The sequence below is a fragment of the Corapipo altera genome, unplaced genomic scaffold, assembly GCF_003945725.1.
Source record: "Corapipo altera isolate COAL_440 unplaced genomic scaffold, ASM394572v1 92, whole genome shotgun sequence".
In the NCBI taxonomy this organism is placed as follows: domain Eukaryota; kingdom Metazoa; phylum Chordata; class Aves; order Passeriformes; family Pipridae; genus Corapipo; species Corapipo altera.
In genome coordinates, this window is record NW_020884994.1 from 65,376 (window position 1) to 88,660 (window position 23,285).

Genomic DNA, 23,285 nt, shown 5'->3' on the forward strand with positions numbered 1-23,285 from the left:
GCAGCCCGAGCCCAGCCCAGCCCAGCCCAGCCCAGGGCAGCCCGAGCCCAGCCCAGCCCAGCCCAGCCCAGGGCAGCCCGAGCCCAGCCCAGGGCAGCCCGAGCCCAGCCCAGCCCAGCCCAGCCCAGGGCAGCCCGAGCCCAGCCCAGGGCAGCCCGAGCCCAGCCCAGCCCAGCCCAGCCCAGGGCAGCCCGAGCCCAGCCCAGCCCAGCCCAGCCCAGGGCAGCCCGAGCCCAGCCCAGCCCAGCCCAGCCCAGGGCAGCCCGAGCCCAGCCCAGCCCAGCCCGCCCCTCAGGGCCGCCCCGCCCCCCCCCGCTCGCCCCCCTCCCGCGGCTCCTCCGGCCGCCAGGCGGCGCCGCAGCGCACGGCGGGCGGAGCGGCGATGGCGCTGCCCGGGGAGCTGTGGGCAGAGCTGCCGGCCGAGCGCCGCATCTTCTGCTCCGTGCTGCTCTTCTCTTGGGCCGTCTACCTTTGGGAGGCCTTCCTGGCTCACCGGCAGGTCGGCAGGGCTCCGGTGGGGATGGGAGCCGGCGGGCCGGGGCCGGGCCGGGGCCGGGGCCGGGCCGGGGCCGGGGCCGGGCCGGACCCGGCCCAGCCTCACGTGGCGGGGGCCGGGGCTGGGGCCGAGCGACGCGAGGCCTGTCGCCTGCCTGGGGAGGGCTCGGCCCTGTCCCGGGGTGCGGCCTCAGCGGGTGGTGGGGATGCTCACAACGATGAGTTGTGTGAGTGCGGTGGGGTCACTGGCGGCCCAGCACCCCCAGAAGCTCGATTCTCCTCCCCGGGACAGCTGAGAGAGCGGGAAGAGCAAAAATGAGGAAACGCATGGGTTGAAGTAGCGACAGGTGAAGGACAGAGCGGGGGGAACCCCGCAAGCGCTGCACAGGCCGTCGCTCGCCACCTCCAGGAGAAGGCGATGCCTGGGCGGCCTCCGAGTGATATCCACCGTGGAAGGCACGTCCCACACCCCTTTTCGTATGGCAGAGTATATTATTATACAACACGGAGTGTCCCTTCTGTCAGGTCTTGGCTGTCTCCTGCCAGCAGGTTCTCCACCCCCATCCTGCCCGTGGGGCAGAGCAGGGTCAGCCCTGGCAGGTTCAGCAGCAGCCGCACAGCGGGATGTCTCCCGCGCACCTGTTCGTGCCAGGCCCGGGTGGGCAGCGCTGCAGAGGACAGGGAGCGGTGCTGCCAGCTCCTGTGAGCCCTGTGATCGGGGACACTGCAGACTGGTGCCCCGGGCAGAGGGAGAATGTGTTTTGAAGTGACAGAGAGTACCCTTTGAGAAGGGGTAAGTATACTGAAACAAGATAAGGCATCAGAGGGAAAAGACTTTTATTCTTTAAAAATTTTCAAGTGGCAAGTTCTGTACTGAGAATGAAATAGCACCTCGTTTGTGCAGCCACGCTCTAGATCTGGTGTTCTGGTGAAGTCTCATGGTTTGCATTGGAGGACCTGGTGTTTGGTTTCAAATTCTGCTTAGTAAGTCACATCCTGTGGAAAAATCAGTTTGTGTGATCTGTATTTGAACTATTCTAAATAAGTTAATAAGTCAGCAACTCAGTTCCTGGTTGTAACGTTAATAATTATGCTTCAGTTTTGTATTTGGAACTTGGTAGAAAACAGGCATTTAGGAATATTTGTTGCTTTATGTGTTGGTTGTTTTTTTGTTTTTTTTAAAACTTTCCGTGGTGGCCCATTGGATCATGTTAGCTGTTACTTTTAAATCTTGTCTCCTTAAAAATATTAGATGTAGACTTTAGTTTCTTTGATTTTTCAGAGACGGGTGTATAGAACAACAACACATGTACCACAAGAATTGGGACAGATCATGGATTCAGAAACATTTGAAAAATCTCGTCTCTATCAGCTGGACAAAAGTACTTTCAGCTTTTGGTCAGGCCTCTATTCAGAGATTGAGGGCACTGTAAGTACCTTGCATATGATATTTTTCATGTACTTGAACTGTGAAACACTTTGGTTCTTAATGATCCCGTGTAGCTGCACCATTGGCATTCTGGCATCTTATGGCAAACACTGACATTTTTGTGTTCCTTATTTGTGGCTGTATTTGCTATATAAGAAATAATTATTCAGACAGCACGTAATTTCTCTCTGCAGTGCTGAGTCATATTGCACAACTACAACATTACCTTACATTTTATTATTTTATTATATGTAATATATTATGGTTTCCATTGCCAAATAATGAAGCAGCATGAGAGCTATTTTAAATTGTTAAAATGCAAAAATGTGTTTGGAAGGATGCAAGTACTTTCATTTTTAGATAAAATTTAAGTAGAAGATAAAAAGAGAAGCTTGTGAGAACAAGGAGAGTACCAATTGATACTTCTGAAATATAAGAATTACATTAGGCAAGTAACGTTCACATGTATGAAAAAACCAGAACCACTGAGTTAGAAGTCTCTAAGACTCTTAAGACTGTTTGAAAATCGCATACATATATACTTTGTTCCAACTCGCTGCTGAAATACATTGCTCATCAGTAGCACAACTGGGTCAAAAAGGAATCCTGAAGTGCTTGGCATTGCCAAGTAAAATTGAAGTATGATCCTATTTCATGATAAACTTAAGGAAGCAAAAACGACAGTCATAAAAGCTAATGAAAATAGGATTGTAAAATAGTCAGTCATGTAACTGTAGAATGATGATGCAAACCCAGTACTTAAGACTTGTGACACCTCTTACCTTCCACATTTCCTGATCTCCTTTGTGCAGCCCAACCTGTACTTTGTTTCCTTTTGTATGTACTTGTAAGGATGTACAAGTCTGTGCAGTCTGTTATTTTCTTTTTGTTGGGATTTTTTGTATGCTGAGTAAAACTTGAGGCAATTCTTATGTGAGTTTGAAAAGCTTCTGTGTTTCTGAGCAACTTTAGAGGCAGTGTTTAATTTGTAAATCGAAGCTGCTCTCCAGCAGTGGTTTGGTGGGCACGGTAAGGTGGCACCACTTAGCAAATGCAATGAGTCAAAAAGTTCTAAAGCTTTATCTTGATTTCAAGAGCTCTAGCCAAAATAGGTTCCCCTGTTGTTTTTAAGGGAAATATACATGATTGAAATGCAATTCTTTTTCCACTGAATTTAGTGCCCTGCTATTCAAAGAGCCAAGTCTGCAGTCTGTGCTTATCTTCATCCAGGCCTATTGTTATGGTCCTCCACAATGTTGTAGCCACTAAATTGGATTTGCCCGATGGACTATTAGATGAATAAAGAACTGGCTGGATGGCTGCATCCAAAGAGATAAAGCTCAGTTTCCAAGTGAAAACCAGTGGTGGTTCTCGAGGGTCCATACTAGGGTGAATGCTGTATATCTGCAGTGGGACTGAGCACACCAGCGGCAGGTTTGCAGCTAACACCAGGGTCAGCAGGGCGGCTGATGGGCAGGAGGGATGGATGCTGTCCAGGATGACCTTGACAGGCTGGAAGAGGGGGACTGTACAAACCTCATGTAGTTCAGCGAGGCCAAGTGCGAGCACAGACTGGGGGATGAGTGGATTGAGAGCAGCCCTGTGGACAGGGACTTCAGGGTCCTGGTGGACGAAAAACTGGACTTGAGCTGGCAACGTGTAATTGCAGCTCAGGGAGCCAACTGTGTCCTGTGCTGATCCACAGCAGTGTGGGTAACAGGGTGATTCTGCCCCTCTGCTCTGCTCAGGTGAGATCCCATCTGCAGTGCTGCCTCCTGCTCTGGGGTCTCCAGTGCATGAAAGACACAGATCTGCCAGAGTGGGTCCAGAGGAGGCCACAGAAATGGCCAGAGGGCTGGAGCACCTCTCCTTCAAAGACAAGCTAAAGACAGTTGGGGTTGCTGGGAGCTGGTGGTAACCCACAGAAGGCTGGCTCCTTGGTCATCAAAACTTTATGCCATTTGTACATATTGGGAAACAAAATGGAAGTTTGTTGGCTACAAGTTACATAGTTCTTCTATTAGTTAGTATTCTACTTTCTGTTGGTTAAAGTATTCTCATGCTAATTCTCAGTCTTTCTCTTCTTTTGAGTCGGGTTTCTTGGGTCAGTGGTCCATGAAGAAGCTGTGGCTGCCCCATCCCTGAAAGTGTTCAAGGCCAGGTTGGAGGGGGCTTGGAGCAACCTAGTCCAGTGGAAGGTGTCCCTGCCTATGGGATGTCCCTGCCTTGGAATGAGATCACTTCCCACCCAAACCCTGTGATCTTCCCACACAGACCCTGTGATCTTTAAAGGTCCCTTTCGACCCAAACCATTCTGTGATTGTGCTTGCCTGTGTAGGAAAAGCACAGCTTTTGCTTTCTCTCTTGACTTTTCTTTCTGTTCTGTCCCTGTTTCTGTAATAACAGGTCTACAATGATTTTGGTAGCTGATTGATTTGTTAAGGAAATTAGTGCATCCAGCTGTCTTCCACACCTGAGCCACAAAATCCAGACTATGCTGGTGCTTTCTAAGCAGCAGCCAAAGCCAGTTACTAAGTCAACAAGCATCTTAGTGTGTATGTTGTTCTACTGTTTCAGCTGTGATGGTGATAGACAGCTGGAAAATAGGTATGTCTCAAACTGCTGCTGCCATTATTGAATTGATTGTGTCATAGTGATGCTGATGTTCAAAAGCCAAGGAAAAAAACATGGAATATGTGAGTTAAAGCTCCCAGCTAATTGAACACTGACCTGAATGAACAGTTTTTGAAACAGTTTTCAGCTCCCAGGTCCTGCCCTTGGGTCACAACAGCCCCAAGCAGTGCTCCAGGCTGGGGGCAGAGTGTCTGGAAAGCTGCCCTTTGGGAAAGGACCTGGGGGTGCTGGTCAACAGCAGCTGAACAAGAGCCGGTGTTCTTCTCCCAGGACTGACTGGACCAGAGGAAATGGCCTTAAGTTGTGACAGGAGAGGTTTAGATTGGATATTGTATTTCTTATACTGGATATTATATATATTGGGTATTGTATTTCTTCACTAAAAGGGTGGTCAAACATTGGAACAGAGAACAAGAGGAAACAGCCTCAAGTTAAACCCCCTCCAGGGCAGGTTTATCTGGGATAAAAGATTTCTCCATGGAAAGGGTTTTCAAGCCCTGGCACAGTCTGCCCAGGGCAGAAGTGGAGTCACTATCCCTGGAGGGATGTGTGAATGTGGGACTTGGGGACATGAGTTAGTGGTGGGCTTGGCAGTGCTGGGTAACAGCTGGACTCAATGATCTTAGAGGGCTTTTCCATGGATAGCCCTCGTGTAGGCTATATGCAGCTTCTTCTCTACATGTCTATAATGGTGAGTTGTTGCTCCTTCTGCGATGCTGAGCTGTGTCTTTCTGTTTCTCAGAAACTGTGTCCTGGGATTATCACATTCCAGTTCAAGTGAGGTGGCCTTTACTGTCCAGGTTTGCCACTTTCTTCAAGCTTAAACTACATCCTTTATTGGCTTTTGGAACTGCCTGAACTTAAAAGAGGCTGTTGTGACCAAAGCTGATGAAACTGGATGTCAGTTTTTGCAAGCTTTTGCCTTTAATAGGTTGAAGTATGGTTCATTAACCCAGCAAGTTAACTGAAGGGGAGATGCTGTGTTAGAATTACTAGTATGCTTTATTTCAGCCAGATATTCCAGGCTTGCTTTATCACTGTTAAGATCAGAGGGAGACAAAAAGCCTAATTATAAAATTTGTCTTATTCACCCTTAAAAGATCCTTATCATGCTGAAATTTTAGTAGATTAAGATGACAGTCTGTTTCATACTGTATCTTTGCTATGTGGTTTTGTTTTCAAGATGATTCTCCTCTGTGGAGGAATTCCTTTTCTCTGGAAACTGTCTGGTCAGATCTCTGGTCATGCTGGATTTGGACAAGAATATGAGGTAAGCAGGCTTTATATTTCTGTGAGAACATTTGTTCCATGCTGCAGTAATAATTTTTATTTCAAAGTTGGCATTTAGTTAAAAGTGCACACAATGATGTTGTGAGTCTGAAAACTGGTAACAGTATATGACTTTTAAATTAGCTTACTAATTAAAATAGCCTTGTATATTAAAAACCTACAAGTCTTGTAGCTACTTGAGTCAAACCATGTGGTGGGTCAGGCTTTTGTGTGCTCTTTATTTGGGTGTTGTCTTTTTACTAATCCTAGATTTGATTTCCCTGCACAGTAAAAGGGTAAGAAATTTGAGGTTACTGCTTATGTTGTCTTTGTGCTGTGGATGAGGCATGTATCCAAATTTGTGTCCCAAATCCTTAGTAAGCTATTCCAGGGAGCAGTAATGTAATCATCACAAAATATGTTTGTGAATTTATCTAGCTTCATCTTCTAACCGGTTTCAGTTAAACCACTGACCTAAAATCCATTTTTAACACCCAGAATATTTATGTTATGGGTCAGTAAATATCAGGTGGGTTTGTTTGTTTTTTTTGTTTTAGATTGTTCAGTCATTGGTATTTCTGCTGCTTGCAACACTCTTCAGTGCCGTGACTGGTCTCCCGTGGAGTTTATATAATACATTTGTCATAGAAGAGAAACATGGCTTCAATCAACAGGTATTGCAGAGAGCACTTGTACTGACCCAGTGGCTTCAGGTTGGTTAGATGGACTGGTCTGTCAATATCTGTGCCGAAGATCGTTGGTTTTAGGAACATTTCTTCTACTTATACTGCATAAAAATCAGAGCAATGACAGTTTGTGGCTGTTGCAGGAGTGCCCATGCTGCAGCACCTCTGTGAGCCTGTGCCTCTGAGTGTGTGTTCTTGGAGGTGGGACAAAGAATGTTTCATACCTCACCCATTCAGTTTTGGATGGACTGTTCTTTGCCCTTCATATGCCCACCCTTAGAAGTCTGGATCACTGCTTAGTAGGGTCAGTCTTGATTTATGGACACTGACCAGGTGAAAGAAAACTGAGGAATTATTCTCCTCCTCATTTTGTTTCACCTGCTGATTTCTTATATCAGCCTTTACTAAACTGGAGAATTCAGCTCTTCATTTGGTACCTCTGGCTTTCTTAATTTCTTTCAACAACTTGGTTTAACCTCTGTCAGTATCAGTTTCTTGTGAGATCAGATATTCTTTCTGGGAGAAGAACCTCAATCTGGGACACATCATTAGTCATTTCATGCCAGAGCATAAGATACGCTTTCTGCTTTGGACCGAGCTGGTCTTGTCTACATTACTTTCTGTTCCAAGTCTCCTAGGAAGTTGTTGGTTGGTTGGGGGTTTTTTTGCAGTAGAATGAAATTTGGATGGGTAACAGATGTGGGATAAATCAGTTTGGCTCATTTTAATATCAGTAGATATGCTCTGGTATTTGCCAATTTCATCTTCCAGTCTCTGTGGAGGCAGGAAGACTGAGCAAGGTAAGACCTAAAGAAGTGAAATTAGTTTGTTTCTAAACTCTTATGTTCCTGGTAAATTGATGAATTGATGTTTCATATTCTTTTTTATAAACAACCAAGAAAAAAAATGATAAAAAAGCTCTAAATGCAGTGATCAGTTTGCACCCTTTAAAACAGAAATGTGTATGTCCTGAGACATCCAGTATTATTTTGGTTCACATCAATTATTTAGTGGCATACTGTTAAGTAGGGAAGCCCAACTGTGAAAATTCTCACTGCACAATTTTATGTGTGTATTCCCAGAAAACAACAAGGCTGGTTTGGCCACGTGTCTGCCCCACCTGCGATGTTTGAATACTGAGCCAATGGCAGATGCTACTCCGGGCTTTGGGAAGCAAATCTGAAGATTGTTCTAATTAGTCATAAACCTTGAGCTCGTGACAAACTCAGAACTCTTTTATACTCCATTTAGCACTCTAGTCTTTTGAAAAAGTCTTGTGCTTCTAAAAACCCACGTGTTAACTTTTTTCTCTTACCAGTGAGGAAATGGTCGCTGTCAGAATGAGGGTGTCCATGGCCATTCATGTCCCAGGTGGTTCTGAGGCAGAGTCCTGGGGATCCCCTTCTCTTCTGCAGACTTAACAGTGAGCACACTGGCAGGCTAACATCCACTCCTAGCAAGGGAGGAAGGAATGTTCCCATGCTTCCAGAGCATGAGTCAACCAATCTTTTCTTCAGGGGAAATATCTGTTTAATGTATTTGGATTATTCTCCAGCTATCACTTAAGTTCTGCAGTCCTCAAAGATTGTAAGGTCTGGCAAAGTCCTTGTTCTTGCTTCTGACCTAGCTTAGACATCCTTTTGACATTCAGAATCCTTAAACACATCAAAAGCCATCTCTCACTCTTGTCTCTCACGTCAATCCTGAGTAGTCAGGCCTGCAGCTCGGTTGCTTCTCATACCTTAGTGAGGAATAAGTTCCATCTTGGTGCAGGATCTGCAAGCCCTTTATGTTCAGCCAGTCCAGAGACTGGCAGTAGAATTAGAGCCAATCGGCAGACTAGCTGATTGATGGAGAGCTTAACTTGATCAAGTCCTACCTCTGTGCAGGAGAGGGCCAAATACTGCACTTAACAGCTTGGACTTCTTTTAAAAGAACCTTGAGAGCCTGCAGAATTCATGTTTTTTGTGTGCTTTAGGGAGGGTAAGCAGTATTCTGGGTGTATCTCTGAGCATTTTCTTCTTGGAGCACACAGTCTGTGTACTTCACTGTTGTCAGTGCAAACACTGCCTAATGAAATGAGAAGATTTGGCACTGACTGTGGAGATTAAGTGCTTGACTGAGCTACCTGCATGATATCTTTTACAAGGGTTTTTTCACAGCAGTGGTGTGGGGTTACGAGTGAGTTAATACGGGCTGCTTGTTGTGTAATGGTCGCGGTGTACGCTGGGAGTGGAAGTTCTGATGGAAGCCTGCGAAAAAATGACCAATTAGAAGTGTCCTGGGAAGAAACTTTAAAGGGATTGAACAGGACTGCACTGCCCCCCCCATGTTTTGTTACCACACCTTTTTGGAATATAAGAACTTGTTCAGCCATTAATAAAGGATCCTCCATTTTCCATCATCCCAGGAGGGTCTCGTTTATATTCACTGCCACAGATGGCGCCTGAACACGGGCAATTCAAAAGGGATATCAGAAACCAAGCGTTTAGAACCTCTTGGGATATCTGACCTGTGGTAGCCTCTGGCCCATGAAAAGGACAAAGGGAGCTCTGAAAGCATAAGGAACTGCGGACTACAGCACCTCAAGTCTGAGACAACGTAAAACTACTACGGCACCGAAAAGAGAGGAGCTGAGACGCTCAGGGCTTCCCCGAACTGGACCGGGACGGCCAATGGAACGCAGAGGAGGGCTTCACACACACACACACACCCCCGCTGTTAAGCAGAGCACAGGAGCTCTGCAAGGGGGCTTGAATCCCCTGAAGATAAGGACCATCACGAAGGCTTCTGCACTTCGTTGATATGACGTGGTGAAGTGACCTTTGTCCTGGTGAACACAGCCCACAGAAGAGAAGACCCTCGCTTGGAGTCGAAGGGCTGAGGGGCTTGGATACCCCCCTCGTGTGTACTGGCAGAGATCCAGCTACAGCTTCTGCATGAAAGAAGAGAGCCTGCTGCCCTAGAGACACTGCTGCTCTGAGAGTGGAAAGGATCTCTTCCTTCTTCCCTCCTGAACTTTTATTTGGAAGGAGGAGAGATTTGATCCATTGTAAATACTGTTTTATCATGGTAGAGATAGTTGAGATTGTATATGATGTATTATAATATTTATTTGTATCTGTACAGTCATTGTAATATATAATCCCTTCCCCCCATTTTGAGTCTTGTGTGGTGTCTGGAAAACCCATCTCACACTGGGCTGAGATGAGGGAGGGGGGCTTGGACTAGGGAATTGGATTTTGGGGCTCTCAAACCATGACACCCGGGAAGAAGCTTTAAAGTGATTGGGCAGGACTGCGCTGGCCCACCCACGTTTTGTTACTGCGCTTTTTTGGAATATAAGAACTTGTTCAGCCATTAATAAAGGAACCTCCATTTTCCATCATCCCAGGAGAGTCTCGTTTATATTCACTGCCACACAGTGGTCCTCATGCTGAGAGCTGAAGGCTCAGTCCAGGTCCAGTTCAGTCTGAGGTACCAAATGTCTTACAGTCAAATTTCTGTCTCTCATTTTAGACTGAAGGGCTGGTCCTTGGTGAATGAGCCAAATTCACACCCGGTACCAGCCCAGACTTGGGAATTTCTAGCATTTCTAGCATGATAATTGACTGATCTTCAGATAGACTCCTTCTCTAGGAATGGCTTGCTGAAAATGAGGATTTTTCTCAAGGTCATATTTGCCTTAGAAAGCAGGAAATATACTGGGCAAAGATGAAAGACACCATGCAATTTTCTAGTTCTACTCCTCCAAGACTGTGGAGCTGGAAGTAAAGAAAGATTTAAAATGCAAATATGAGCTAAATGGGTTGTAGTTGACCTGTTTTTATTTGCAGACAAATTCTTTAAAATAGTATATGCTTTCAGTATGGCCTTGTTGGAAAGATCTTTACATATTAAACTTCTAGAGTTAGATGTGTGTCTGATCATGTTGCAGAGTATCAAATTTATTCAGGTAGAGGTCTTTGAAATTTCTATTGCTTCTATTAAAGTTATGCTAATTTTAAAACCCAAGACAGCTACTTGAGTAGTAACTCCATGTCAGTGGAAGCTTGGAGTAAAATGCCCAGTGTATTGCTGAAAATCTGTAATAGGGTTTCTATATATTTTCACTTAATTAGCATAGTGGTAACTGAAAGTTAAGACGAATGGAGGCAACTGTTAAGTGGAAGACAAAACATTTTACAGTAGCTGTGTTTCTTTGAGTATTTCTTATTCTCTAAGAATGTCTTGATGTCTGGGGTATAGACTGGTAAAGATAAGCTTAAATTTTTCTTTTCTCCTTTAATGAATGTGCAACAAAAAATAAGGGTTTGGGTCAGACTAAAGAAGAAAGCATCTGCATGGCTCGCGTCCGTGCGTGTGTAAGGAGCTACTAGCAGAGGAGTTGAAAATGTTCTTCCACCTTTTCTGACTGACTCTCATTTCCTTACCACACTGGCGTCGCTGTTTTCCCATTTGTCTTATCTGAAGGGATCAGTTCATTAACCGCAGTGGCACATTAATATTTGCATTGACATATCACTGATATTCTTTATCCTTTCTTTTCAGACGCTGGGATTTTTTTTTAAGGATGCTATCAAGAAGTTTGTTGTGACTCAGTGTATTCTGTTGCCAGTGACATCTCTTCTGCTTTACATTATTAAAATAGGAGGAGACTACTTCTTCATCTATGCCTGGCTCTTCACCTTAGTTGTTTCCTTGGTGAGTATATGTTTGGGTTTCTTCCAAACACCAGCTTATTTGCATGGCTCAGCACACTGAGTACAGCTGAAAGGAAATGGAGAAAAATCTAAATCTCATGTGAATTTTAGTGTCTACAAACTTTAACAGAGTGTCTTGCTCTCAGTGTACTTGTTCAGAAATAACAGCTCATATTAATTGTCCACGTTAATGTGATATCTTTTATCTGTTCAATACTGGAGTGTCTTCATCAGTTGAAAAACAAGCATTGAAAAAGCTTTAGAATAGGTAGTGGAAATACAGCACTATGTGGTGATGGGTTTTTCTTAAATATAGAAAGGGCACAGGGACAACTGCTGGCAGTTTGGCAAGACAAAGCAGATCATGCTTTGGTCAGTTGTATTTGCATCAGGCATTTCTCTTAGGTTATTGCACACAGCCCTCAGTGCATTGCTGGTATCAAGGCGAGTAGCAATGTTCCATTCCTGGTTCTGCTTGTATAGCTGCTTTCGCACTGAATTGTAACTGATGTTTTTAGGGTTTATATAAAAGGATCTTTTTATATACATCATAAGCATTTGATACTTTGTGTTGTTACTCCAGGGTCTGAAGGCTGTATTTTTTGTCTCTTTCAGCATAGTGCTCTACTGTCTTTTTGCTCAATATACAAACCATTGCTCACCCAAGGCAGAAATTACACAAGTACTGTTGTATATAATCATTCATTTTTAGATTAGAAAAGCACCTTAACAATTGAAAGAATCACTACATTACGGTGATGTAATAAAGGCTGCCTTATTAGCCTAACAGTAAGTATGGGTCAACCAAGCCCTAATTTTCATCTCAAGTTCAGACTTCCAGGTTGAAGTGGAGGGCACTATCAAGAAAACTTTTAGGAATACTTGGGTAGGAATTGTGATTGTTTTCTTTCTTAAGCTTCTCTAGTCCAGGTGCCCTTATGCTCTGACATCTTCCCTTTTTTTGTCACTGAACATATTCTGAAAAATCATAATGTTAGATGTCAAAAATGCCAGGTCATTTGTATTGAAATGGCTGTTACAGAAAGATATGTGCAGACAACAGTTCTCAAAGACTTGTTCTTTTTCTTGCACGTTTTGATCAGCAGCATACTCTTAAATCCTAACTCAGCATTTGAGTTACTTCTCTGTCAATTTGCATGAAGTAGTCCATACTTGCAGACTTCTCTAGTGAAGCCTTATTATTTGCAAAATTGGATATTAGTTCTTTATGTGATATCCAGTTCATATGTGAAGTGTTTAGTCTTTAAAGCTTTAAAGACTTGCTTTTTCATAGAAGGATTAAGTTGAAGTTTTAAAATAAGTCATAGTTTCAGGATGAAAGATAGAGGATTTTCTGAAATGACCTGCCTTCATTTGTACACTGAAAGATTTTTTCTTTAACCTCCTTTATACCTGTCGTTGACTGTATTTATTCTTGCCATCTTTTCAGTAAAATACAGATGGTAAAAAATGTTGTATGAGCTCATATGAGAAATTTTCTGAATGCCCCTTTTATAGTCTTTATTGAGCAGGTTTATGTCATGGGTTGACCTTGGTCAGATTCTAGGCACCCACTAAAGTTGCTCTGAGCTGGGAGAGGTCACACAGGCAAAACAGACTCAATGTGGGGTTAATACTAAAATTTATTACTAACAGGATAAGATCTAAAGAGTGAGAAATAAAACAGTCTTAAACACACTTTCCACCCACCCCTCCTTTCTTCCATGTTCTCCCTCCTCCCCCCTCAGCAGTGCAGGGGGACAAGTCCATCCCTCAGGCAACAGGTCTTCCAGATCTGCTGTCCCATAGGTCACCCTTCCATGGGCTGCAGGGGGACAGCCTGCTTCACCATGGTCCTCACCATGGGTTACGGGGGGGCCACAGCTCTGAGTCCTTCCCCTGCTCCGTGGGGCCCCTTCCACGGGTAACAGTCCTTGATGGGCCTCTCCAACGTGGGTCCACCCCCCAGGCAGTAGTTCTTCCATATCTACTGTCCTGAGGGTCACTTCTCCATCCTTCCTAGGATGCAGTCCTTCATAGGGTGAGCTGTACCGATGTGGATCCCCCACAGGGCCATGAGTCCTACCCGGGAATAATCTGCTCTGGCATGGATTTTCCTCTCCACAGGCCACAAGTCTCTTGAAGGACTCTGCTCCATCCTGGGCCTTCCGCAGGGGGTAATGGCCTTCTTCCATGCATCCTTCTGCTCCAGCATGGGCTTGGCTGCACCGTGGCAGGCCACCCTGGCCCGGCTTGACTCAGCCAGGGGAAAGGGAGGGTAGTGCCTGCCGGCAGGGGCCACTCTGCTGCCCTGGCCTAGCCTGCAAGGCAACACCCTCCACCACCACCCCCGCAGTGAGGGAGGTGGTGGGGCCGCCCGGGAGCTTCGGTCAGCTCTCCCCTGGCTGGAAAAAATTCTTCTGCCCAACAAACTTGTTCTTAAATATGTTATAGCAGGAAGTCCCTCCTGTAGCCAGCTATCATTGGCTTCACTGGGGGGGAAACTTCTGGCAGCTTCTAACCAAAGCCCCCTATGTAGCCCCCCTTGCTACCAAAAAACCCAGCCACCTCAACCCACGACAGTTTACTAGAAAGAAGAGGTGTAGGTGAGTAGTACCAAGCACTAAATTTCAAGGTGAGAACCAGAACATACTCAGCTGATGCCATATTTCTTTCTCTCACTTTCATATCACAAACTAGTACTTTATTTTTGAGCTGCCTGTGCCTTCCCATTGAGATATCAGTGTAGATTTTGTCTTGAGGTATTACAGATACTTTAGAACCTGATAAAACAGGGGTTGGCCTATCTTTTACACAACAAAAGCTAGAAAAAAATGTCTTGGCAGAGTTACAATCTTCCTGTACTAAAAGAATATATAGCAAGACTTAGTGGTACACTCTTCTCCCAGGCCCTCGGCCCTGGCTGTCCATGCCACTGTCCCTTCAGTCCATGCCAGATTAAGTGCATGCCCAGACAATTGGTGCTCTTAGGCTTGCCACCTCACTCCAGCTTTATAGGGTTTCAGGCCTTAATGTGTTGGTTTGACATGCAAAACCATCCTAAGAGGTGTTAGGTTTACCCTTTAGAGTTTGGTTTAGGGAAAAATTCCAGTTCCATGACTCTTTAATCAGAGTTAGAGTTGCATCCTTCTACCAGTCTGCTGATATCAAGGCATTACACAAAGATCTGAGATGAAAAGCCTTAAAATTAGTCCCTATGTGCTAGATGGTCTGAGACTGGTCTGGACTAAAGAGCTGATTTCTGCTCTATGAAATACCCTCCTACACTTGCTGCAAAATATCTGCACAGGTTTAAGCCCTTAACAGTTACAGTAATAAAAAACCCTTATTTTCTAGTGGTGCTTCATATTGATATCCTCAGTTGCTCTGACTTTGCAGAAGTCAGTTTCCCTGGTTTTTGATTTCATTGAACTTTTTCAACAGTGCACACACTGTCAAAAGTCCAGGTAGTTGTTTTCGGTGAAATAAAACGTGAAGATAACTTCAAAGTTAATGTTGATGTCCATTTGCTTCTCATGTCCTGCTCCTTTTTTGCTAACCAGAATTTAAACTTTTAAAATAAATAAATAAAAATCACTTTGTGAAGGTCCAGAGTGTGAGGAAAGGGAGTTCAGCTTTCTTTCCCAACACAATGTTATTATAGTTCTGGCTTGCTCAGCTGAGCTGCAGCTGATGCCAGTTTGAAGCACTATGGTGATATTTTTTGAGGGGGGTCAAGGTGGACCTAGAGGCATCAGGCAGTTCCTTAGCCCTCCTGACAGCTGGGAGGAGGGAAAGAAAATAGGCGACGTGAAATTTCTTACCTCTCTTTAGACTGTGGCTTTGCAAGTTAGCAGGAGTTAGAGGTGAGACTGCCTCCTGGATCCTTCAGCTCCGCAGCTCAGTATGAAACATTTTAGAGCTTTCCAGGATTGGTGAATTGTGTGGAAGTGACAGCCTGTCACCAATGACCCCTCTGCTCCTGCACTGTTCACACCAGTTCTGCTGAGGTGTGTAGTTGGTTTGTGCACCTGCCCTCGCCCTGTCCTGCTGCTGAACTGCAAAACTGCAGACCTGCCACCAGACGAAGCAGTCCGTAGAGATCCTGGCCATAGATCTTACCTTATACAGGACTCTGCTTTATCAAGTGTTTCTGAAATTATGCCTTCTTTTTGTACTTAGGCTCCACCTTTAACACTAAACACATGTTTCCTTGCCCCATTCTTAATATCTCCATGTGTTTGCAGGTGCTTGTTACAATCTATGCAGACTATATTGCACCTTTGTTTGATAAATTCATTCCGCTTCCGGAGGGAGAGCTCAAGCAACAAATTGAAACAATGGCGAAGAGCATTGACTTCCCGTTGACTAAGGTGTATGTTGTTGAAGGTGAGATTTATTCTTTTTTTTAATAAAAAGACTTTATAATTTTGAATTTGTAGGTTTTTTAGTTTTGATTGTGGATGCTGTAGTAGGGCAGTTGCTTGCATTGTTCAGATACTGCAGTAGTTGTCAATGTCTGTAGCATTTTCCTGTTTTTTGCCCTGAGGTCAGAAAAATGAAGCTGAATGTACAGCCTGAACTCAGCCTCTGGTTGGAAGCATTGACCTGGCTCTTGTAGAATGGAAATACATGGCTCAGTCAGGAATGGAAGCAGGAAAGTAGTCAAGATTTCAGTTTTAGAACTGTAAAACAAGGGAAGACCCTTTTTTCCTAGTCTCAGTTTAGCATTAATTGTCTCAAAGTCCTTGGTGAAACAGTTGAAAAAGTCTTGAAAGTTAAAAATGCCTGTTTCTTCCAAAATTGTTCACAGGTATGGTTTCTTATAGTGTGGCTGGATGGACTTACACCTCTGACTTGAGACTAATTTTTTTCACTTTCTAGTACTGAATTTCTTATCTTTTTTTCTTAGGTCATGGAATATGGAATGTGCCAGCTGCCATGTCACTCCTCTCTGCATTTTACTATCTGACATTTCCAGTATTACTCATTTTGCTCCTGTCTGAACTTGATTTCAGGGGTTTTCCAAATTTTCTTTTGGTTTTGTGCTCCACCTGTGAGGCTCAGATGTGTTTTTTACTGACTTGGTAAAATCCATATGAGATGGCATAAAGAGCTAAAATGGTAGAGTTTTGCAGTCAGAGAGGCTGGTGAAGGCTTTATCTAGCCAGGAAGCTGTGATTTTCTAAACTTTGGGCTGGTCAAATCCTGCTGATGCTCTGCCTCAGTGCTGCTGGGAATTACTGATACACTTGGGGCACAGGAAACTCTTCTCTTTTCAGGCAAAGTTGAAGCTTTTCAAGGTTGAGAGTCAGTGCAGAGGTTTTCTCAAATGTACTGCTGGTTCTATCCCAGCTTTTAGCCATGGTGAAAGTCCTGTGAGGCAGTTGTTGGTACTGCAGCCCCTGTGCAGTGTGCTGCATTGGCTTCTCCAGGATGTCTGCTTTAGTGGCAGGGAGGCTGCCGAAACTCCAACCCCACCCTGTTTTTTTTGTGTAGCATCCTTAAGAGCGATGAGACAACAACATTCCTTTCTGACATGGGGGACTGGATTTGTGAACATCTTTTTGCTAGTATTTTTCTGAACTCTGTCTTGGCTCTTCACACTCTGGAACTGACTTCTTGGTAGCATGCCCAACCAAGTCCTGTAATCTCAGGGTTCATTCTGTAAGAGGGAGATTACAAAGGTTCCTTCTCTACCAACACTTAGTGGAGAATGAAGTTTTTTATGATACGCAGGTGAAAGGAAACATTGCTACCCTCTGGCTGTTCTGATTTCTTCACTGAGAAGGGACTGGATACTGAGGGTTCATACTCTGACCAGTCTCTTCCTCTGTCAGTCTGTATTGGTTTGGTGCTGAAGGTCACCATGACCATCCCTAAGGTTGGCTTCCAGTGGAACAGTGGATGTTTTGTTCTCTAAGGGATTTATGCAGCTCATACATTTATAGTGTATCTTATCTTTTACTGCAAAAAAGCTGCACCTCTGCTCTCATAGAGACATCCTTCAGTCCTGGTGTTGCAACAGCTTCTTTCCATAGTCAAAAAAAAACTTTTTAATCAGCTGAAACCATGCACATTCCATGGAAAGAGATGAGTTTCTTGGCCTCAGATGTTTTGATGGTAGAAACAGTCCATGATTGACCTGATCTAGATAAAGGTAGCTGTAAAAAATGACCTGTTTCAAACAAAAATAATGATATTACCTGTAGTTCATCTCTTTATCTTCTCCTTATCCGTTTCTAAAATCTTCATCTTTATCTTTTTCCAATCATCTTTGCTGGCACATTCTAAATTATTTAGCACAGGTTCTTTGCCAGGAGGCAACGTCAATGCAGAACGCTCTTTCCAGTCTAAATCTGAAATTGCAATAGAATTTGCTTTTCTTCTTGGACATTAGATCTTCATGACTGCTCTTACACTTTTAGTGCTTTTTGTGTTACATTTCTCTATTGGAGTCATCATTACTTAGATTTTAAAATATGCTTCTGTCTGCAAACTGATTTGCCTGAGTTTGTGTACTGTTCATTTGGGGACTTTGAGAATTCCTTTGGAGGAGTCTGGTCTGTGTCATGCTGCACAGGCTTTGGTGCAGGGGATTATTCAGATCATGATCTTTAATGTAAATTTTCCCCATCAGGTTCTAAGCGTTCTTCTCATAGCAATGCTTATTTCTATGGATTCTTCAAGAATAAGCGGATAGTGCTCTTTGACACCCTCTTGGAAGACTATTCTGCATTGAACAAAGAACCAGCAGAAGGAGAAGATGGTGAGAATGAAGAAACAAAGTCTAAAACCAAAGTGAGTTTGTCTTTGTTTTTCATCTTGTTATTTACATTAACTTCTTGGTGAGATTCCCTTGTGCTTTCTAATGTATTTTAAAGGTTCTGAGTGAGTTGCTAAAACCCAAACTCTAATGACTTCAACACCAAAATATTCCTGGTTTGCTAATTGGAATTTCTGGGGCTGTTGGAGCATCAAAGAGACTGTAAAATCCATAGAGGCTTTAGCAAAACATGTAAAAACTAGACCTTCCATGTAATTGTTTGAATAAAGGACCTGTTCAGGGTTTTAGTTCATGTTCCCTCTCTTGGAACTGCCGCACTAAAGCTTCCTTTTGCAGGAAATGCTTTTAATTCTCAGTGTGTCATATGTGTGCTTTTTACTGCACGCAGAATTTTTGGTGCAGGAGGAACGCACGTGAGCACACAGAGACAGATTCTACATGTGCATCCTCTCCCACCCTGATCAAGAACAGGATGGTGGCCTGGCATTGGCCTCTCCATCAGGAGCCTGCTCTAACAGCTGGTGTGACCTCAGGAGAGTATGGGGATGGTTAAAGCTGATGGAATACTTTCTGAAGAACCTGAAGGCGTAATTCTGAGAAAAACAAATGACTTGTGCAGCTAAGGTTAGGCCAATGTTTAGATTATTGCTCAGCCCAGCTTCTGTTTCGTGACACCATGTTGGTGGTGGAATTCTCCTTGTCCAGGATTTGGTTTGGCAAAAACTGCAGAAATGGGTGATGAGAGGAGGGGATTTTGAGCTCACCTGGTCTAGTTATAATGACTCATTTTTTCCATTTCAACAGGTTCTTCAGCCCTTGTGCTTGTTTTTGACTTGCTGATGTACCTGCGAAGGTGCAGATGTCCTTCCTAATGATAGCTTTAAGGCATTTCATAGAGTTTTTTGACTAGGGCAGGGATGTTGTCATTCCTTTTTAAAGGAACACTGGTGCCTTGGGAGGAAGGCCACATGTTGAGTGTTGAAGGAAGTAGGGAGAGGGCTTTGCTCTCAGTTCTCTCTGAAAGTCTGCAGCTCTGAATGCCTGCCTCCATTGTACTGCTTTTCTTGAGTAAAGAAACAGGATGAAATCAGGGGATGGTAGGAGAGAGTTTGGAAGGCAAATCTTCCAGTGTTCTTCCAGGTTTTCATCAACATATCTGCATACATAGATATAAGAGACCACCACCTCATGGTAGAAATCTTCCTGAACTTAAAAGGTTATGTTTTTGTAAGTATCTTCATGAAAAAGGCTCAATAAGAAATTATATGTGTGTATCTGGTATTAGAAGGGAATGACCTGATCTAGGGACACTTAAGTGATCAAGTTAAAAACAAACAAGTAAGAAATTTATTCAGTGGTGTTCAGTCATAGCTGATATTACTTCTGCTTTGTTATTCCCTCAGAATAAGAAACAAGGATGTAAAAATGAAGAAGTTCTAGCTGTACTTGGTCATGAATTGGGTCACTGGAAACTAGGTCACACTGTCAAAAATATTATTATCAGCCAGGTAAGTTATTTAAACTGGAGTATTTTGTAGTTATTGCTGTTTCCAAATGCCTGCTTGCTTCTAGATTTGTAAGTGTACATTCAGGTGTACACTGATATGCTCTGTGACAGAAAGTTGGTCTGTTTTTTTTTTCCTTGCTCTACGGTGAATATGCACTCACCTTTCTGTCCCCTCCTTGCTTCATCTGGTTGGTAGGAAGCTTCTCAGAAAGCATGTCTGCTGCCATTTTAATTCATCTGTGCAGCCTTCTGAAGTTGTGTTGTGGTTTAGGAATGGTACTCCCCAATCCAGTGCCCCCACCCACACTTTCCAAACCACACACAGCTCTCTGTCACTCCCTTGTTTTTCCTCTCCTCCTTCCGGCTGCTTCGGGATTGCAGAGGAGATTTGGAAGCACAAAAGGCAAAGATTACAGGTTGAGATAAGAACAATTTATTGAAACAGCAGTGAGATAAGAAAAGGAACAGTAACCAACAATACCAGTGACAGAGGATACAAGAAAAGAAAGAATTCACACAGAAGAAAAACCCAAAACAATAGTAGACAATACTGGGCCACTCCCTCACCAGGTTCTCTTGACTAGAAGAAACCCCTTCTCCTCAGAAGACTCTCCCTTCCCCCCATGTCCAGTGGCAATGATGTGAGGTGGTATAGAATAACCTTTGAGTCCTAGCTGGTGCCCCTTCCTACCTACTATAAAAATTAACCCTTTCCTGGGTGATACCAGGACAAGTTGGGACACATTTTTTTTGCTCTGTAACGCTTGTCTGTTTGAATCTCAGGGACTTCTCTGAAGTTCTGTTTCCATCCCTGTGCTAAGGATAGGCTTAGATGTATATTGACTCCCAGCCTGAGATTTTTAGGTGTTTGTCTTTACCTCTGAGAAAGCTTCACAACATGTGTCTGAGAGCTTCTGTCAGCCTCGTTCCTTGTAAAGCTGAGAAGGAATGTGATTGAGGATTAGGAAATCTGAGACAAGAGGGCATTCTTATTTATATTGTATTCTCATACCTTGTGCATTAATTATTGATAAATAACTTTATTGTGCCATTCTTGGTACTTGCCAAAATGGGGGTGAACAATGAAGTAATCTCCGGTAGACATATGTAATTGCTTTGGTGTAGATCTGTGGTGTTCCAGGTATCACTCAACCTTCTTTTCTCCAAGTTCTCAGCCTTTTCTGTTTTGTTTCTCTTAGCTGCCCTCCAAGCACCTTCTGTAATTCCATCTTTCTTGAGATGCGTGCACCATTCCAGGAGTGCTATTCTGTTCTTTTTCTAAGGTTATTCACAAGCTTTTCAGGCTATAAACATCACCATTAAACCTCCATTTAAGAAAATCTCTCTGTTTTCACATTGGCATTTTCTTACCTGTGCAACTGAACACTTCAGTGAGGCTCTTCTTTCTTTCTTTAAGGCGATTACCTTCCAACTTCTGACATCAGCACTGATCTCTGCTACCAACTGTTACAGTAATTTTGCCACATTCCTTACTCATGTAATTTGTCTTTGGATCCACTTTCTAGATACTACTATTTTGCTGTAATAGGTAGATTTTATCCTCACTTTCAGAAATTTTTCACAAATTCTTCTGCGATGTCTTACACTTTTTCTGTATTGTTTGCTGTCTGTCACAGCCATCCCTCTTTTCTGTTCCCTGTGTTTCAATAACAAAAAGTATTCTGACACCTTTCGCCTTGCTGTAAAAAGACCAAATAGCCGCTTGGATAGATTGAAAAGGTACCGGCTGCCCTCTCTGGAAAACTTGGTAAGGCATGGTCCTGCGGTTTGGCTCTGAAAAGCCAGGCAAACGCAGTGCTCGCACACAGTGCTGCACAGCTTAGATGGAAGCCGAGATTGTTTCCGGGAAAGGAAGTGCAACACAGCACAGACACATTTTGTTTACCTTTAAACTTTTAGAATCTATACTTAATTCCAAGGAGATGGGTTCTATCTTCTACTCCCTCCTCACTTGTCTTCTTATCTTTTCATCTTTCTTCATTACTTAGCCTATTTTTTTGCTCTCTGACTGAAAATAATGGTTCTTTATTGCATGCATTTTCAGAAAGTAGGTAAAGACCAGCTGTTTGTTCCTCTTTGTATATTAGTTCAAAAGTCATTTACAGTGGCATTCCCATTCAAATCTGTAATGTGATATTATGTAGTGTTTAGACTCATCTTAATCAAGAATGTTGTTTCCTTTCTCTAGATGAATTCCTTCCTCTGCTTCTTCTTGTTTGCTGTGCTGATTGGTCGAAAAGAACTCTTTACTGCATTTGGTTTCTATGACACCCAGCCTACCCTGATAGGCTTGATGATTATTTTCCAGTTCATTTTTTCACCTTACAATGAGGTAAATTGTTTTCAAGACATAGACGCTGAAGTATCATCTTATGTAAATAATGATTTTGTTTTGACTGGGAAAGTTTGAAGCTTCTAGCAGCCATATCGGGTGTCTCATTTTAATAATCAGGGCTAGTGCTGCATGTTGAGTCAGACTCTTGGTTTAAGGTGTGGCTTGGATAAACATTAGTGAGATCATTCTAAAGCCACAGCAATGTGTGGGATGTGGAAAGGTAGATATAGTAGTATTTACTGTAAGGAATTTGCAGATAACTGAATTTTAAAATAATTTTTAATACATTTCTCTCCACAGGTTCTCTCATTTTGTTTGACTGTATTAAGCCGACGGTTTGAGTTTCAAGCAGATGCATTTGCCAAGGAACTTGGGAAGGCTAAAGACCTATATTCTGCTTTGATCAAGCTAAACAAAGATAATTTAGGATTCCCTGTTTCTGACTGGATCTTTTCAATGTGGCATTACTCCCACCCACCCCTTTTAGAAAGACTTCAGGCCTTGAAAGATGCAAAGCAAGAGTAACAGGAATCATTGCTGGTTCAGAGACAGTGCTTCCATCTCAGAAGCAAAGTTCAGAGCTGCTTTTTAATTTTTTTTAAAAAATTTATAATGCCAATTAAGTGCACTGTTAACAGCACCACAGATCTGAGAATCCTGAAACAGGTGTTAAATTATAAATTACTTCTTTTTAACAAAAACAAAACTGTGGAACTTAATTTAGGAAAAGTACTGAGTGATGACCTTTACCCTCCTCCCCAATGACTTTTATTCAAAGTATAGACTTTTAAAGGGAGGAAAACAAACGTAGACTTCGAAGCACCTTTTTCTTCAGTTTGTGTATGCCTTGAAAATTGCTTTTGATCCTCTTTCCATTCTCTGCGTTCTGTGAACCTTCCCAGTCTTACTCTCTTCACAGTGAAGAGGCTTTGGGTGACTTGATTTCCTGTATAATGATACTTGTACTCGCCAGTCAGTGTGTTGTGTTTTAAAAAGCTGAATGCAACAGCAGCCTTTCTCCTGGATTCATGTCTGTCATAATGAAAAATGCTACATAATAAAACCTTTCTCTGAAGTGTGGGAAGAAGGATGAATTACAACTGAGGAAATGTACCATGGCTTCCTTGAAAATGAGCACTAGTTGGTATTTAGTAGCATTATAGTGGGATTAGGCTGCTCCTCTTCCTCACTGTGCTGCTGGGGGTGTGGAAGGATGTTACAGGAATGGCATACACATGTTAGAGAAAGGTACTAATTCTCTCTTGTTCTCTCTTTTGCTTGCAAGTGGGATGGTTAACAGCTTTCCCAGACCTCAGGTCCTCCTTTCGGTTCTTCTTTGCCTAGATTTTTTGTGTATATGGAAGTGTCCAGTTACTCAGCAAGTGTATCAGAGCCAAACTTTCATTCTGAGAGGGTTTG

The 23,285-nt window shown here is 43.3% G+C and overlaps 1 protein-coding gene across 3 annotated transcripts; it reads left to right on the plus strand.

Moving 5' to 3' along the window:
• Nucleotides 1-360: 360 nt before the first annotated feature.
• Nucleotides 361-22,970, plus strand: ZMPSTE24 (zinc metallopeptidase STE24). 3 transcript variants are annotated; one of them, XM_027666535.1, is made up of 10 exons: nucleotides 361-499; nucleotides 1,778-1,924; nucleotides 5,742-5,828; nucleotides 6,385-6,540; nucleotides 11,065-11,217; nucleotides 15,464-15,605; nucleotides 17,857-18,017; nucleotides 19,407-19,511; nucleotides 21,720-21,863; nucleotides 22,167-22,970. In XM_027666535.1, the coding sequence occupies exons 1-10, from the start codon at nucleotides 383-385 to the stop codon at nucleotides 22,389-22,391; spliced, it is 1,437 nt and encodes a 478-aa protein (XP_027522336.1). In that variant the 5' UTR covers nucleotides 361-382; the 3' UTR covers nucleotides 22,392-22,970. The 3 variants fall into 3 exon arrangements, with proteins under 3 accessions (XP_027522336.1, XP_027522337.1, XP_027522338.1); XM_027666536.1 differs by having other exon boundaries at nucleotides 6,385-6,501; XM_027666537.1 differs by lacking the exon at nucleotides 361-499 and adding an exon at nucleotides 1,189-1,288.
• The last annotated feature ends 315 nt before the right edge of the window (nucleotides 22,971-23,285 follow it).